Source organism: Fundulus heteroclitus, chromosome 1, assembly GCF_011125445.2.
Source record: "Fundulus heteroclitus isolate FHET01 chromosome 1, MU-UCD_Fhet_4.1, whole genome shotgun sequence".
In the NCBI taxonomy this organism is placed as follows: domain Eukaryota; kingdom Metazoa; phylum Chordata; class Actinopteri; order Cyprinodontiformes; family Fundulidae; genus Fundulus; species Fundulus heteroclitus.
The window spans coordinates 37268182-37283788 of NC_046361.1; the positions used below are offsets into that span (position 1 = coordinate 37268182).

A 15607-nucleotide genomic window follows, 5' to 3' on the forward strand; every position below is an offset into this window, starting at 1 on the left:
TGAACTGGTACGACTGCACATTTCCTTTTCAAGCATAACATCAAATCAGAGTAAACATGATTAGATTACTAAAATAATATTTTCTAATTTAGAGATTGACATAATATATACATTTTCTTCAAAATAAACCCAAATGCTGATGACACCTTGATCTAATTCTCTATAAAGATGAAGAAATCATTAATTAGATGCTAGATTTTAAAGCTTGTTTAGAAGACACTAAGATCTGAACCAGCATCATTATATGTACTTATACAGAATTTGACCCTACAATCCTCAGAGATTAAGGTTTTGTTGTTATTCTTGACAAAATGACCTTGGACCCTACAGCAACAGTGACAAGCCTCAGCATTATCTTTAATAAAAGCTTTTATTTTAGATCATTTATTTGGCATTATTGGCATTTATTGGACTGTAATTCAACAGAAAAAAGGGTGAAGAGAGAAGGGGAAGACAGATAACCTGAGACCAGGAATCAAACCCAGGACAACCACAGCCTCTGGACACCATCCACGCTTCTACCAACCGAGCCGCTCGACGCCCCATCACAGCTTTAATTTTTAGTCAGAACATTTGTTTTGCAAATTTTTTGCTTGCCTTTCTTTGGGAAATCACCTGGAAAGCATTGATGCTCAAACCTCAGTCTGCCTCTGATTCATGAACAAAGGCTGTTAAATAAATGCAGATAATCTGGATTTCTTATTTAACTTTTTAATCAAGGTTAGTGTATAAATAATAGATGTTTTAAGTTTGTAGTGTATTTTGCTCAAGTTTCTTTTTTAAAATAAGTTTATCTATGCTAGTTTTACAAGCTGAGAGATGGGTCCAAATTTGCTTTAAAGCATTTTTTTTTATTTACTGCGTTCTAAATACATTTAAGATCCATCCATCCCAGCCACTTGTGACTCTCCTACAGGTGTCCAGATACCTGAGCATCCTACAGCTGTGGTGGAGCTCCAGACCGCCGGCAGCGCCTCAGGAATGAACTGCAGTTTTAAAATCATTTTGTCCAAGTATTTAAAAAGGTTTACCTCCTTAATTTTTGTTTGGTGTTTTACATTTTACCAGCAAATCTAGTTTATTATTCCTCTTGCATGCAACTTAAATTGTAGTATTAAATTGAAGTATTAAATTCTCACCACGACCCCATGAGGGATTAAGCGGGTCAGAAAATGGATGGATTATATTCTCATAAAATAAGAATTTAAAATACTTTAATGCATGAAAGAGGATCACAGAGTCTGAAAAGGCAGAGTACTCACAGAGCGTGGAGCCGAGCATGATGAGGAGCAGAACAGATGCAGGAAGAAACTGGCGGCTGATATTTATGTGTTTGCTTTTTTAATTGTTTGTCCACATTCCCAACCTGGGATCTGTGGGAAAATGGCCCGGGCTGAAAGGGGTGAGTCCATCCCATAATCCTTTGTCACTTTCTCCACCAAAACAAACTTCTTGGCTAATTTGAGATGTAGTAAAATCCGTGTTTAGTTTGGTGTCGCTCTGTGTACATTATAGCAGCCGTACATCTGCTTTCATCACCTGTTACAGCTGTGGAGTAAATGGGATTAGTAAAAACAACATGTCTGCAGCTCTGCAGGGCTCTCTGTGCACCTGATGGAAATAACGACAGGACCAGAAAAATATTAAACGTTCCACCAGCGAAGCCCAGAACATCTCTGAAAACATTAACATCAAACTTGTTCCATCATCGTTTTTGAAAACCACTTTGGAACTTCACTTTGCTGCCATTGAAGCAAATTTATTTCTGTTCTTCATTATCTAATTTCTTTACTATCAGGAAGTCCACAAAATGCAGTTCAAAGCCTTCAGCTGATCCAAAATGCTGCAGCAAGAGTTCTGATGAAAATCAACAGGAGGGATCATATTTCTCTGATTTTAGCTAAATTCATTGGCTTCCTGTTAAATCAAGAATAGAATTTAAAATTCTCCTTCTAACGTATAAAGCTCCATCATATATCAGAGCTCTGATTACCCCGTATGTTCCTAACAGAGCACTTCGCTCTCAGACTGCAGGTCTGCTGGTGGTTCCTAGAGTCTCTAAAAGTAGAATGGGAGGCAGAACCTTTAGCTATCAGGCTCCTCTCCTGTAGAACCAACTCCCAGTTTTGGTCTGTGAGGCAGACACCCCGTCTACTTTTAAGACTAATCTTAAAACTTTCCTTTTTGACAAAGCTTCTAGTTAGAGTGGCTTATGTTACCCTGAGCTATCTCTATAGTTATGCTGCTATAGGCTTAGGCTGCTGGAGGACATCAGGGTCTATTTCTCTCACTCTGCTGAGTTCTCCTACTGTATTTCAGCTTTTAACTTTATGTAGTCTGTCTTTTTTCTCTTCATAGAAGGTACACCTGGTCTGGCGTTCTGTTAGCTGTGACATCATCCACTATTACCATCTAACATAGAAAGTACTCCTGGGTCAATGTGAGCTTCTGTGCTTTCTGTGTCTCTGCTCTGTCTTCTCTAAGCCCCAGTGGGTCGAGGCAGATGAGCGTTCACACTGAGCCTGGTTCTGGTTCTGCTGGAGGTTCTCCTCCTTAGCATTGACTTCTGACCTTAACAGAGGCAGTGAGGCCTGCAGGGCTGTAGACGCCCTCGCTTCCTCTGTGGCCTCCTGGAAGCGCCGTCGATGACCTTAAGAGACTGAGCCCGGTTCTGCCGGAGGTTTTCCTTCCTGTTACAGTTTTTATTGGTTGCTTAGACCTGTTTGAAGAAACTGGCAACCTCTCAGTTTTCAGCATCACCATCTCAGCAGAGCAAAAGACACTTCTTGCTAATGAGTAACCCATTCTCATTGGTTTGACTCATTTACCCCGCCCTTTTGCAAAACAGTTAACGCAGATGTCATTCAAGCAGTCCAAACTCCACTGCTTTAGCTGTGGTAGCAAAACAGAAACTATATGTTCCAAGTTCTTAGAAACTTCTTGATCGGAATGAAATCACTGAAGCACCTGATTGACACTTCTTTACACAATTTTTCAATTTGCAATCAGTTTGCAGGCTTTACGTAAAAGGTGCCATGTTGTGTATTGTTCTTTGCAAGCATGAATGGTCAACGTAAGGCAGATGAGAGTCAGAGTAAGAGGTAGATGGGTCAGGGGAAGAAGATTATGAGGAAGAGGAATCCATGTGTGGGGTGGCGGTGTAGCTGGAAGGGCTGAAGTTACAGATGAAAATTAGGCAACTATGACAGATCATGTGGTAAATCATGGCTTTTCACTTAGAGGGGCGGGACAAAGAGTCCAAACTTTTCTCAATAGAAACACGGTTGCATCCATTGTAAGAGTTTTTCGACGGGAGAACAGGTATTGCTGCTATACAGTATATTCAGATACATCTCTATCTATTCCTATAGAGGAATTCTTCAGTGCATGGAGATGGAAAGTATATGATCACCGCCCCTATGAGCAGATGCCCTTGCTCAATGCCTGCTGCTGCACAAGATGTAGATGCAGAGGCATGTCAAGAATGGATCAGGCATGCAAGAAGATTTTTCCCTAGGTGCATTGCAAGGTAAAATATTGAATGTGACGTAGATGAGGCCATGTGGCCTATTCGTCAGGACAGAATGGACTAGAAGAAACAAACAGCCCTGGTATTTTCTGTTGGAATCTTACATTTTTGTTTATCTTGAAAAAAAAGAATGAAGAATGAATAAAATTTGCATCACAACATATTTGCTTCTGGATTCATTTTTTTTTTTTTGCAAAAAGGCAAATTTGATTATAAATAACACTACCATGTAAGCTGCGTACAGTCTTTGGCTACAATGAACCAGCAATGCTGCACTGATTCACAGTGAGTGTGGTATTTTGTATTTTGTTGCCCCTTGTGTAACGAACGATTAGAAGAGCTCAAACATTTGTGTGCAAGTTGTGTTGTTTGAGGGCAAAATTTGCTTTTGGTCCATATTTTAAATGTTTTGGCAGAGTTGTAACCTTTTGCAAACAAAATGTTTAATTTTGACCATTGGTGCCACTGTTTAGACCTCTGCGTTAACTGTTTTGAAAAATGTGGGTTTTGAGTTGACTGCTGTGTCAAAGCAACCAATAAAAACTGTAACTTTGAGTGACATGGACCACTAACCTTTCGGCCAGTGATTAAATGATAAAGCTGTGGCTTTGTTTGTGATGTAAGTTATTTCAGAACAGGTGCTCTACACATGTGTGGAAAAATAGCAAAGTGTTTTGGAGCTTCAGAGGTGGCAAAGAATGACAGTTGAAAACCGCTAAATTGCAACCTTAGTTTCAAAATCACAGCTCAATTTTGACCACTTATGATGAGCAGAAGGGGGAAGAGGGAGGAAAGAAAAGAAAAAAAAATATTATTACTAAAATAAAATAAAACTAAAAAAAAAAAATTCAAAAGGAAAAAAAAAAATAAGATATGATAATAAGTTGGGGAAAAATTAATAAAATAAAATTAAAGTGTCAAAAGGGCGTAACCATAAGGCAAGTTTAAAGAAACTGACTTTCAAAAAATGCTAAACTGCTGAAAAGCTGTAAAACAAAGTGAGGGAATAAACTCTCTGTGACCTGCAGAACCGTTCCTGTCTTTATTCTCATGGTGGTAACATCACAGGAGCTTTACTGATTTTAGACTCTGATTAAAAAGCGTTCCTTGATTATTTTGAGCTGTTTTTTTATAATGAACCTGTGAAACATTTCTTTGAGTTTGTTACCAGTTTTATGTTTTGTTCTTACCGCCTTTTATGACTGTAAAATATTTATCATATCTGTACCGCCACGAGTCGCTTGTGCCGATGACCGTTTTTCTTGTTTCTTATTTTATTTTCCGGACAGATCCAGGGATTCAACCTGAGCGGCAACGAGTTCTCGTACGCCAGCGACTGCGCCGGGTTCTTCTCCCCTGGCATCTGGATGGGTCTGCTGACCAGCCTGCTCATGGTGCTGGTTCTGACCTACGGCCTGCACATGATCATGCAGCTCCTCACCATGGACCGCTTCGACGACCCCAAAGGCCCCGGCATCTCCGTGCCCCAGACGGAGTAACTCCTGACTACCTGCATCCTCCTTCCTCCGCACTGATCCCCCCCCATCATCACATTCCACGCAGAAAACAGCAGCTCTGTCGTCCATCTTTGAACAAATGTATGAGTGTTAACCTTAAATGTGAAGAATGATGTTTAGGTGCTTAAACAGCCGCACAATCTGGGTCCGCTGACACCCATACGAAGGGAGATACGTTCTGCTTATTTATTAAATGGATCATGAGATGTTATTTATTGTTGATACTGCTGTGATTATTGTGAAGTTTGAGTTTACATTTGTTTTGTTATAGATATGTGGGACGATTAATGGAAGTAAAACCCTTTGGATTGTGAGTTATGTTGATGACCTTCCATAGTTGTGCTGTAATGTTGCTGTGACTCCAATAAAATGTCTTAAAGGTGTCGCCTGCGCTTATTTCCTTTCAGGAGAACTATTAACGCTCCAAGAAAACAGCAGGATTCCTGTGCAGACACCAAACTACTGCAGCGGTTCCTTCCTGAGCTCCCGCTCAGTTTTTAAATTGAAAGAATCGTAATAATAAACAGATTGACGGGCTGTTTAACCCCAGCAGGCCTCAAAACCAGGTGCTTTCAGGTTGAGGCGAAATTTTAATGCAAATCAACTTTATTGAGACCCCACAATGAAAACCTAAAGAGTTGCTGATGATTGAAATAAAAGAAAAATGTATGAGGGAATAACATGCAAAAAAAATACAGTAGAAAAATCTGCATTAAAGAGACAAAGCTTCCAATCATAATTTAAACTCTGTAGACGTTACTGATTACGGTGCGTTTCATGCAGAGCGCTGGAAATCTGCGGCTTTCATCCAGTCACAGAAGCTGCAAAACAGAAAACAGGAGAAATTATTAATAAAAGGAAAATTTCAGGCAGCAGACGTTAGTGTTAGTATTGTTTTTCATGATTTACATTTATCCAGATTACACTACACAGAAATTAAGCTCAGGTTATTTTATTTAGACATATTTTCTAATTGGTGCAAACTTTAGTTAATATCTGTCTGAATGGTTTACTCACACTTGTTTTTTGTTTTCTTTTTTTAGAGGTTTAGCAAATACGAAAAAGCTGGAGGGAGAAATCAGGAACATACCACTCCAAAAGACTGAGGGGGGAGGAATTTTATTTTAATATTCACTTATTAGTGCTAAATTAAAGATATTTTTGCTTTGTTTGATAGTTTTTGTGTTTATATTTTTGGTTTGTTGTTCCTCTGTTATGTTGTCCCTCCCTCATGTGGAAAGTTTAGGTCAGGGGTGTCCAAACTTTTCGGCAGGTGGGACAAAATTGTCAAGTGAAAAGTGCTTGAGGGCCAAAAAAAACTGAAAATACAGGAAAAAAAGAAAAGAAAAAAAATGTATTTTTTTTTAACCTGCTCTACAATACATATTAATTTTTATAAAAACAAATTAGTCAGTTATTCTGAAGTAATGGGGTGTGTAAATAACTGTAAATGCAAAGTTCAAAAAACAGGTTTTGCTTCTTTGCTTTATTAAAAATGTACGGAGCCCCTAAAGGGACATGGAGAAAAAAAAAACTTATGCGAGATCTCGCAAAAGTTTTTTTTTTCTCCATGTCCCTTTAGGCACAGACATCATATACGTAGACGCGTCGTTGGGCACGGGTTCGCACATATTGTATGTGGCAGAAAAAAGTTAAGTTCTGTTGTAGTGAACGTGGATCAGAGAAGATGCCTCATTCCTGTGCTGCATGGAAATGTTTTCAGGCTGATTCAACTACTTGTATCTGCCTTCTATAAACTAAGGCAGCACCATGTTGAAAAACTGGGCAAAACTATTGCAAGATCTCGCAATAGTTATTGCGAGATCTTGCAATAGTTTTTTTCCCCTCCATGTCCCTTTAGGGGCTCCGTAGTTCTTTGTCTGGAAGTCAGTTTTGTTTGCGTTTTGTTACCGTTTAGTTGACCTCAGTTGAGTTGGGCCCAAATCCATGTTATTTTTTTTTTTGAGCTATTTTGTATTGGAGTTTGACCCTTTTGTTAACCATTCTTGACTTTACTAAATGGCAGTTTTTCCAATATTTGGAACACCTTTTATCCTTGTTTTAAGTCTGGTCCCTTACAGTCTGCTACGCTGATCCATGCTGTGTCAGTTCACTCAAAACAGCCTGCAGAGTTCACCATGAGCTCCAAGGGCCCCAGATACCTTGAACTTCACATTTTTGGCCTTCAGGTCTGGACCTCCCTGCTGACTTTACAAAGGCCTTACCCACAATGCGACCCAAAGCAAAATTTCACCCTTTTACCAGAACATAATTGGAAAGCAGATAAATGTGTTGGAAGGGAAGAAAAGGTTGCAGCAACCTGGTTGCCCTGAAACTAAACCTTTTTTTAAAGCAGCTTTTCACTCAGCTTCAGCAGCTGGTTTCTCCGGGAAAAAAGCTTTTCCCAGAACTCTGAGAGATGTAACCTTTCCAAAGCCGTCTCCAAGTAAACCTGCACTCTACCTAGACCGTCCCCCTACTCATTTTCTGCCATAAAGTTGTTTAATTTAAAAAAAAAAGAACATTGATTGGCTCTTAATCAATTTAAGAAACACTGAGGACGGTCCAAAGAGCCACAGGTCACAGAACCCTTGTTATGGATGTTTACTTGAAGTTAGAGCCAAAAAACAACTCACCATAACACAAATAATCCACCTCCAGGTACTTGTAGGTTCCAACGCAGGGATCTCCAAACACAGAGTTTGCTGCCTGGATGGAGCAGCTCTGCTTCCCGTTACAGCTGTGGAGGGATGTTCATGTGGAATATTAGAGTTTTCTTATAAAAGAGTTTTGCGCTCTAACAGCACACCTCCGTCTGCCGTTGCATCTGTGGATTCAGATCAATGGCAGCTTCCTAGAAAGTGTGATCAGGCCTCTTTCAGGCCTCATTTCAATTCAAGTTTGTTTACAAAGTTTATTTACAAAGTTTATTTATTTGTATATAGCACCAATTTACAACATGCAATCAGATTATACAGATTGGTGAAAAAGCTTCCTCCAAGGAAACCCAGCAGGTTGCATCAAGTCTCTCCAAGCAGCATTCACTCCTCCTTAAAGAGCGTAAAGCCACAGTGGACAGTCGTCTGCATTGTTGATGGCTTTGCAGCAATCCCTCATACTGAGCATGCATGAAGCGACAGTGGAGAGGAAAACTCCCCTTTAACAGGGAGGAGAACCTCCAGCAGAACCAGAACCAGGCTCAGTGTGAACGCTCATCTGCCTCGACCCACTGGGGCTTAGAGAAGACAGAGCAGAGACACAGAGAGAAATAGACCCTGATGTCCTCCAGCAGCCTAAGCCTATAGCAGCATAACTATAGAAGTAGCTCAGGGTAACATGAGCCACTCTAACTAGAAGCTTTGTCAAAAAGGAAAGTTTTAAGATTAGTCTTAAAAGTAGACGGGGTGTCTGCCTCACGGACCAAAACTGGGAGTTGATTCCACAGGAGAGGAGCCTGATAGCTAAAGGATCTGCCTCCCATTCTACTTTTAGAGACTCTAGGAACCACCAGCAGACCTGCAGTCTGAGAGCGAAGTGCTCTGTTAGGAACATAAGGGGTAATCAGAGCTCTGATGAATGATGGAGCTTGATTATTAAGGGCTTTATATGTTAGAAGGAGAATTTTAAATTTCATTTCCCCACATCTGGTTTGGTAAACTGAAGAAAGGCCAAACATGACTGGCCTCCAGAAAAGACCCAGCATCTGTACCTCTGAGCAACTTTGTCTGCGTTCCCCGAGCATTGGACATTTGTTAACTGGTTGGCAGGTCTCCCAGAGGAGCACGTCTTCTGGTCGCTGCGTCCGTACGTAGCTCTGCTCACAGATATAAGCTGGCCTTTGTCTGACAGAGAGGATAGGAAACGTCAGAGAGGCGGATGAAATCTGAACCTGTCCACTGATGAAACCAGGGATCTTACCACACTGGAGCCGAGCCACGGATCCCTCACATGCCACGGTGGGGCCATCCTCCTGGGAGCTGCTTTCAGGAGCTGTTATATCAGAGATACAGACCACATTAATGACACTTTAGGACCCTGAAGGGCTCAGAGAAGGCTGGAGATGGAAATGAGAGAGAAGGCAGCGCCCTCCATTGGTTTATTAGCATTAAAAACACAGAGAGTTAAAGTGGAGCAGGTTCAGGAGCACTTTCGGATCTCCCAACTCTGGTATGATTGTCGTGTTTGAGTTGGTTTGTTGATTGAAGGCGGCTCCTCTTAGTCCAACTGCTGATGGGAAACATGGCCCACATGTGTTCTTTACCACAGCAATAGAAAAAAAAATGGTTTGTTCACATCTCTGTGTGCTCTGCTCACGCGTTCCCACTCACACATCTGATGACTTATTTGTTCAAAGCCATTTATTTCATGTTTAATTTTGGAAAATGATCACCAATCACCTACATGGCCTAATAAAATATGGGCTATTTTATATTAGTTTATATTGTCATCCGTTACAACATGTCTTTATCTAAAAGTAGAGTCTGCAATTTCTCCCAAAGTTTCCCCAGGACCCTTTTTGAAGACGGTCTCACTTCCTCTTCCGCTCTTAAGGGGGATTGCATGAAAAAACCTTCTAAATCCACTCTGGTCTTATTTCTTTCTACTTCTTCTGTTCATAAACCTTAACATGGTTTGCTTCTTGCGACTCTCAGCCATGTTCAAAGTTTACAGTGAGAGCAGCGGAGCTACAATAAACAGCTAACGCTGAAGCTAACTGCTAAGCTAACCGCTAAGCTAGTGGGATACATAAACACTAGCAGTGCTCATGCGCAGCCAGCAAGTGGAAACTACAGAGTGACGAGTACGCACACTGGCATTACAAGAACACGTCAGAATGATGTCATGTGGGACAATCAATAGATAAGGTGATAAACCCAGAACTTGAGGGACAGAGGGAATGAAAGAAGGACGAGACATGAAAGCATCTGATTGGTTTGTTCCATTCTGACCAAATTATATGGTTGCTAAGAGTTTTTATAGGCCTGCAGCTTGAACAGTGTTGAGAATTAAAAATATATCTTAGTTGGGGTTACTGAGGAAAGCAGAGTGGGGTTTGTCGCTTCCTGCTTCAGCGTAAGATAAACATGGAGTTTTATTGTCCTGAGGGGGTGGTCAGCAGGAGAGGGGGTCAGTCATCCTCCCACTGAGCCATGTAGGAGGAGTTTAAAGTTGATAAAAGGAATGTCTTGGTAAAACTTACTTCAGACAGACAGACTTATCCACCGCGGTGAGAACAACATCTTGTAAATGGTATGTACTCTGTCTCCATATTTAATTTCTATGAATTAAATATGTATTTAAATCGTTCTACCTCTGATCAATGATTCCTTATTTTATTGTCAAATCTTAAACCGGGGTAAAAATGGGCCTTTAGTAGCGAAGCAGGATTAGGCCAATAATAAATAAATCACAATTTGGTTAGCCGTGACCCGGATGTGACATTAAAGTGGAGGAACCTTTTGAAATTGGGCACGAAGAAGTAATCACTTACAGCAAAACAGGGTCGACCCGAAAAAAAGTAAGGAGATTTTGATTCTCCTATTGGCTAAAGATTAGATGTAGGCTAAATCAAGTGTTGCTGTAAGTGAGACGCTTTCTTCTCAAAATATCAGAGGCTGAACAGTACAAATAGGTTTAAATAGAATTTATGTTGAAACCGAGAAATGAGAGAATGAGAGTTATCTGTATGTCCACGTCGGAAAACCGTAAAATAAGATAGAAATGATAAAAGAGATAAAAGCCAAGAAGCCGTTAAGTTGTGAGGCTGTTGAAAAATAAAATAAAAGACAATAAAAAAGATAAAATTACAAAGATAAAAAATAGTCTCGGAAGTTGGTCGCTCCCTCTCCATGACTGACGAGTCTGGGGAAATTTTAACACTGAGGTGGAACGTTACCTCGGAGAAAGGGGACTCTCCAAAGAAACGTAGCGATAGGAACGGCCAAGAATACAAAACCATCTAAAAGTTGAGGCTAAGACAGCAAGACCTTTAAAGTGAGCTGTAAAAGAAGATAAAAGATTAAAAAAAGGGGCCCCAAGGGAACATTTATATTGTTCTCTAGCATCAGAACGGGGATTCTGATTGCACGACGATTAGACCGAGGTGGTATTTAAATGAATAGTTGGTTTCGTCGAGTGGAAGGGTATTAAAAGAAGACCCTCTGCGCGCGCAAGGCTGTCTGTCTTAAACGTTGTCTGTCCTGGTCGGTTTAACAATTTTATTTTGGTTTAAATGGGATCCATGGTTTGAATGATTAGAAGCTTCGGTCTGAGTCTGTCTCTGTGTGTGCGCGGCTTCGAAGTCTCTTGTGTATGTGTGTGTGAATTTATCCGCGTGCATGGGCCTAAAGATAAGAGCGGTGACTGGGGCGCAGTTTAATTTTGTTAAGTAAAAGTGATAAGTAAAAATATGGGTGAAAAACTAAGGGGAATTTGGAAATCATTAGAAAAAAGGTTGATGCATTAATAATGTTTGTTGAAGTGCAGGAGAATTTCAATGCAGTAAAACGTTTGAGGTATTGGCTGCAAGCTGATTGGGTGAGTTGCATTGGAGAGAGACCACGGCCTGCATTTTGGTGAGTTTTGGAGAAAACTTTTTATTTTGAACTGTAGCCTAAAAGTTAGAAAGAGGTTAGACGTTTGGTAAAGTTGTTGAACATTTTGGAGAACATTAAACATCTGTTTGAGGCATTATAAATTGGGAAAAAACAAAAAAGGGAAGATGCCTTATGTTAGGGTTGTGATGAATGGCCTCTTTGTCCTGGAGGGAAAACCAACACGGACACGGGGCTGCCTCTGTCCCCTTGTCTTTCTTGTCACACATCACATGAGGTCAGGAGGATTTAATCACGGTCTTGAGTTTACAACATGGGGGTAAACACAGAAGGGAGCAAGTTTCATTGTGGGTGATGATCAAATCACCAGCTTCATGTGAAGTTAGATAAAGGAGACATTCCTTATCTGGGGAAATCATTTTATCTTAGGTTAAAAACAATGGTACCTTCCTGAAGGCAAGCTCTTAGAACAAACCAAGTGCCTGTAGCTTGATAAAATGAAATGATGACATTTATATTTTTCTAACACCTTCTGTTAGAGTGTAATTTTAACTAGCGTTATCTATTGCAAAATAGCATTTCAAAATGCCTAATGAATGTATATACTTTCAGACATTAAATATAATATGCGATTAAAAAGTGATTAAAAGGTTTTCATTGTTTGATAGTCCTAGTTATAATAAATAAATAAATAGATATAATCCGTCAGACTTCAATCTAGCTGATTAATAGAGAGTAGTAAACCCTATCAGCTTTTGCTCATTTGCAGGCCTGGGAAAACCACATTAAGCAGAACTAAACAGAGTTAAAAGTTGGGTTAAACTGTACCTTAATAGTGTGTGCAAACAAATATTGCGGTAATTTGACAGATTTTGTTGACACTGCATTTAGTCATGAGTCAGTTTTGAAGTTATCCTCAAAAGAAGCAGCTAAAATTGAGGACTCTATGACCAATGTTATTGGTTTGCATTGTTTTAGTATAAATACTGATATTGCAGAGCGCCAGAACCTAGTAGAAATAGACAATATTACGGGATCATCACAGGACGGTCCCCAAGTTATTCATTATATGTAATCACATTTTCATGGTCCCACAAAATGCAGATGCCCTTGTTACACAGTAATTTAGAGCCCGAGGAATCTTTTTTCTTTGTTCATTTGGTAATGTGCAAATTCTGGTGAATGAACTTTTCAACATCAGTTGCTGGTGATTGTTTGTGGCCGGCAGAATTTGACTTCAAAATTTACTAAACACAGGCGCTTAACTGATTTTAGAGCTGTTTTAAAATGTACCTTTGGTGTTTTTTATATTTTTTTCCTTGATAGATGGAGTTACACAGCATTTTCTTTATACACTTTAGCAGAAGGTTCCTGAGTTTGACTGGGACTCTTGATATCTTCTGAAAAAAATAATTAGGATGGATCTAACACACAGGTGTGGATCCTAAATAAATCAGTCCAATTTAGGGGAATTATTTAGAGTAATAGTGTTACAACAACAAAAACAACGTGCCCTCTTCAATATCTCAGCTGATGATTTTAAATCTTGATACGCTCGCTGAGACAATATTTGATACACCATTTGCCTGTGACTCAAAGGAAGGGTGATACACAACGCTTGAGTTTGTTAATTACTAAAAGTTGGTAAAATTACAGTTATTGGAAAACAATATAGGAAGGAGTAACAGTAAGCAGCTTATTCCATTGAGAACTGTCTCTATTTTAATTTAAGGTGGGGGAGCTTCCTCCCCCCTGTTTTTCCTTTTTCTATCTTAATTTTGTTATAGGTCTGTTCGTTCTGGAGTATGGACACGTCTGACATGAGACGCAGATCGGTGCCGATTTGGGGTTGGAAGAATGAAACTGAGCATTTACAGCCGATATGTGTGTCGTGGGGCACCCATCACATCTGGGACAGTTGCTTACGCTGGACACTGGGCCAAGGACTGTTTCACATCACTAAATCCTGGCAAGAAGTCCCAATACCACCTCACCTTCAAGAAGGTCAGTGCCCCAGCAAGGGGATAACGCTCCCATGAACAATGTTTCCTCACCTTGGAACAATGGCCAACGCCTATGAACAGCACAGATCCTAAGCTATCAAGGGAAAATGACTGTCTGCATACACTGGAGTTGAATGTCTCATCCAGTTTCTGAGTCGTGGACCAGAACTTTGTCACTGAGGTGCATCGACAGCGAATCACTGCAACACGTGGGGGACGAAATGTGGAGTTCCATAAATGGAAGCTGTGAGTGTGACGTCTAAGCTCCAATCTCTTTTCTGCCTGATCTGCTGTACATGTCAGTCCAGTCCATCTCAAGGACCACAGACTGATAACAGACTTTTTGTTAAGGTAATTCAGACTTCTATTTCTACCACTATACTTCTGACCAAATTTAATGGAAAGTGATTTCTAATATTTTTTCTGTGTCTCCAACTTTTTGTTGAGCTTCGAGGCAAATGGATTGGTGCAGGTAATAACTTCTTAAGGCAGCCGATTGGGCAGATACGAACACTACAGGTTTGCGGTTTTGAAAAATATACTACTGTCTCTTAAATTTTTTTATTATATAACTGATATGTTCCTTTTAAACATGAGTTTTAATTCTATTATGTCCAGGACCATATTGCTCATAATTGACAGCAGAAGGTGTATTTTACCATCACAATTATTAGCAGAAAATCCACTGGGGTGGGGATATTTTTCACATTTAGGGTTCTGTGATGCTGCAAGCTCACAGCTGCATGTCATAAATTTACAGACTGGAAGTTCTTATCAGCTTCTATGACGCAGGGGGCCTCTCACTAGCAGGCAAAGGGGTGATCTGGGTGAGACGTCTTGTTTCCTATTCATTGCAGAGATACACTTTTTAGGTTAAACGGATCTGTTAGGCTATCTCTTGATAACTCATAAGTATTGAGATTTTTCTATTGTACAATATAACTGTTGCATGCTAAAACTTATCAGATTTTCACCAGACTTTGCCGTTACCAGGTGTTTTATTCAGGTAAAACCCAATATTTTATCAGTATGTAAGTACCTTGGAACGTTCAGCATTTTCATACCATCAAATTGCTGTGAGCACATTAGAACAATTATTATTTCAATGGGTACACTGATCTTATACAACTTTTGATGGACTTCTTGTAGATCTGTGGGATTATGAAATTGCATTGAGTTTTGATCTGAATCCAGGATATAAGGCAGTGTTTTTCATACTTCAATTCAGATAATTATTTGCAGTTGATTGATTCCCTGTGGTGACTAATACTATTCTTTGTTAATGTTTTGTAACAAAATTAATTTTGTTCCAAGCAGAGGGATATGACATAAACATTTATATGATAACACTGTATCGTAAAGTTATATAGACCTTAAACTTTATATCAACCCTTGGCACAAGTAAACAGAAAAACTACATAAACTACAAAAAACTGGATAAAACAGAGATAAACAGAGGGTAACTTAATGCATATTTAGTTTACTTTAAAATCATTGGTGTGTCAGGTAGGTTTGTTAAGGATTCAAAGCCACGTATATCTGTTGCAGTAAACTGGATAAAATGATAGGAAAAAAAAAATAGGAACTTTTTCGCAGCATACACATCTGAGTATGGAGGAAATGGTACAGAAGTGAGGTGTGGTGAATGGTAATCTTTAATCTTTAATCCAGAAAACATTCTGACATTCTTACAGGATAACAGTGTTATGGAAATATAATCACTTATATATAATAATGTAGTTTAAAGTAATATAGATGTTAACTTTAACCCAGTAACCTAAACAGATGAGGATGTATGTAGAACAAAGGTTGGTTTCACACTTCAGTTGGCATGTGTCAGGATAAGGATGCACCGAGGTCATATGACAGTCTTGTGAGCAGATAAGTGCATGTCACAAGGTTTTACATTGTTCCAGTTAACACCAGGAACCGAGCTAAGAGAAGAGATTACATTTAACGGTCAAAGGTTAGGCAGCAGACTCACTGTCTCAAGGAAACTTAGAC

General features: G+C 39.7%; 1 protein-coding gene across 1 annotated transcript in view; it reads right to left on the bottom strand.

Moving 5' to 3' along the window:
- The window catches only part of LOC105915839, a 45988-nt gene that overhangs the window by 18237 nt on the left and 12144 nt on the right, over positions 1-15607 (bottom strand). Inside the window, exons 12-17 of the mRNA XM_036149903.1 lie at positions 8965-9036; positions 8756-8888; positions 7694-7786; positions 5610-5615; positions 4591-4605; positions 1263-1336 (exon numbers count right to left, since the gene is read on the bottom strand). Of these exons, the coding sequence (XP_036005796.1) occupies positions 1263-1336; positions 4591-4605; positions 5610-5615; positions 7694-7786; positions 8756-8888; positions 8965-9036 (393 nt within the window). The remainder of the gene's footprint in view (positions 1-1262; positions 1337-4590; positions 4606-5609; positions 5616-7693; positions 7787-8755; positions 8889-8964; positions 9037-15607) is intronic.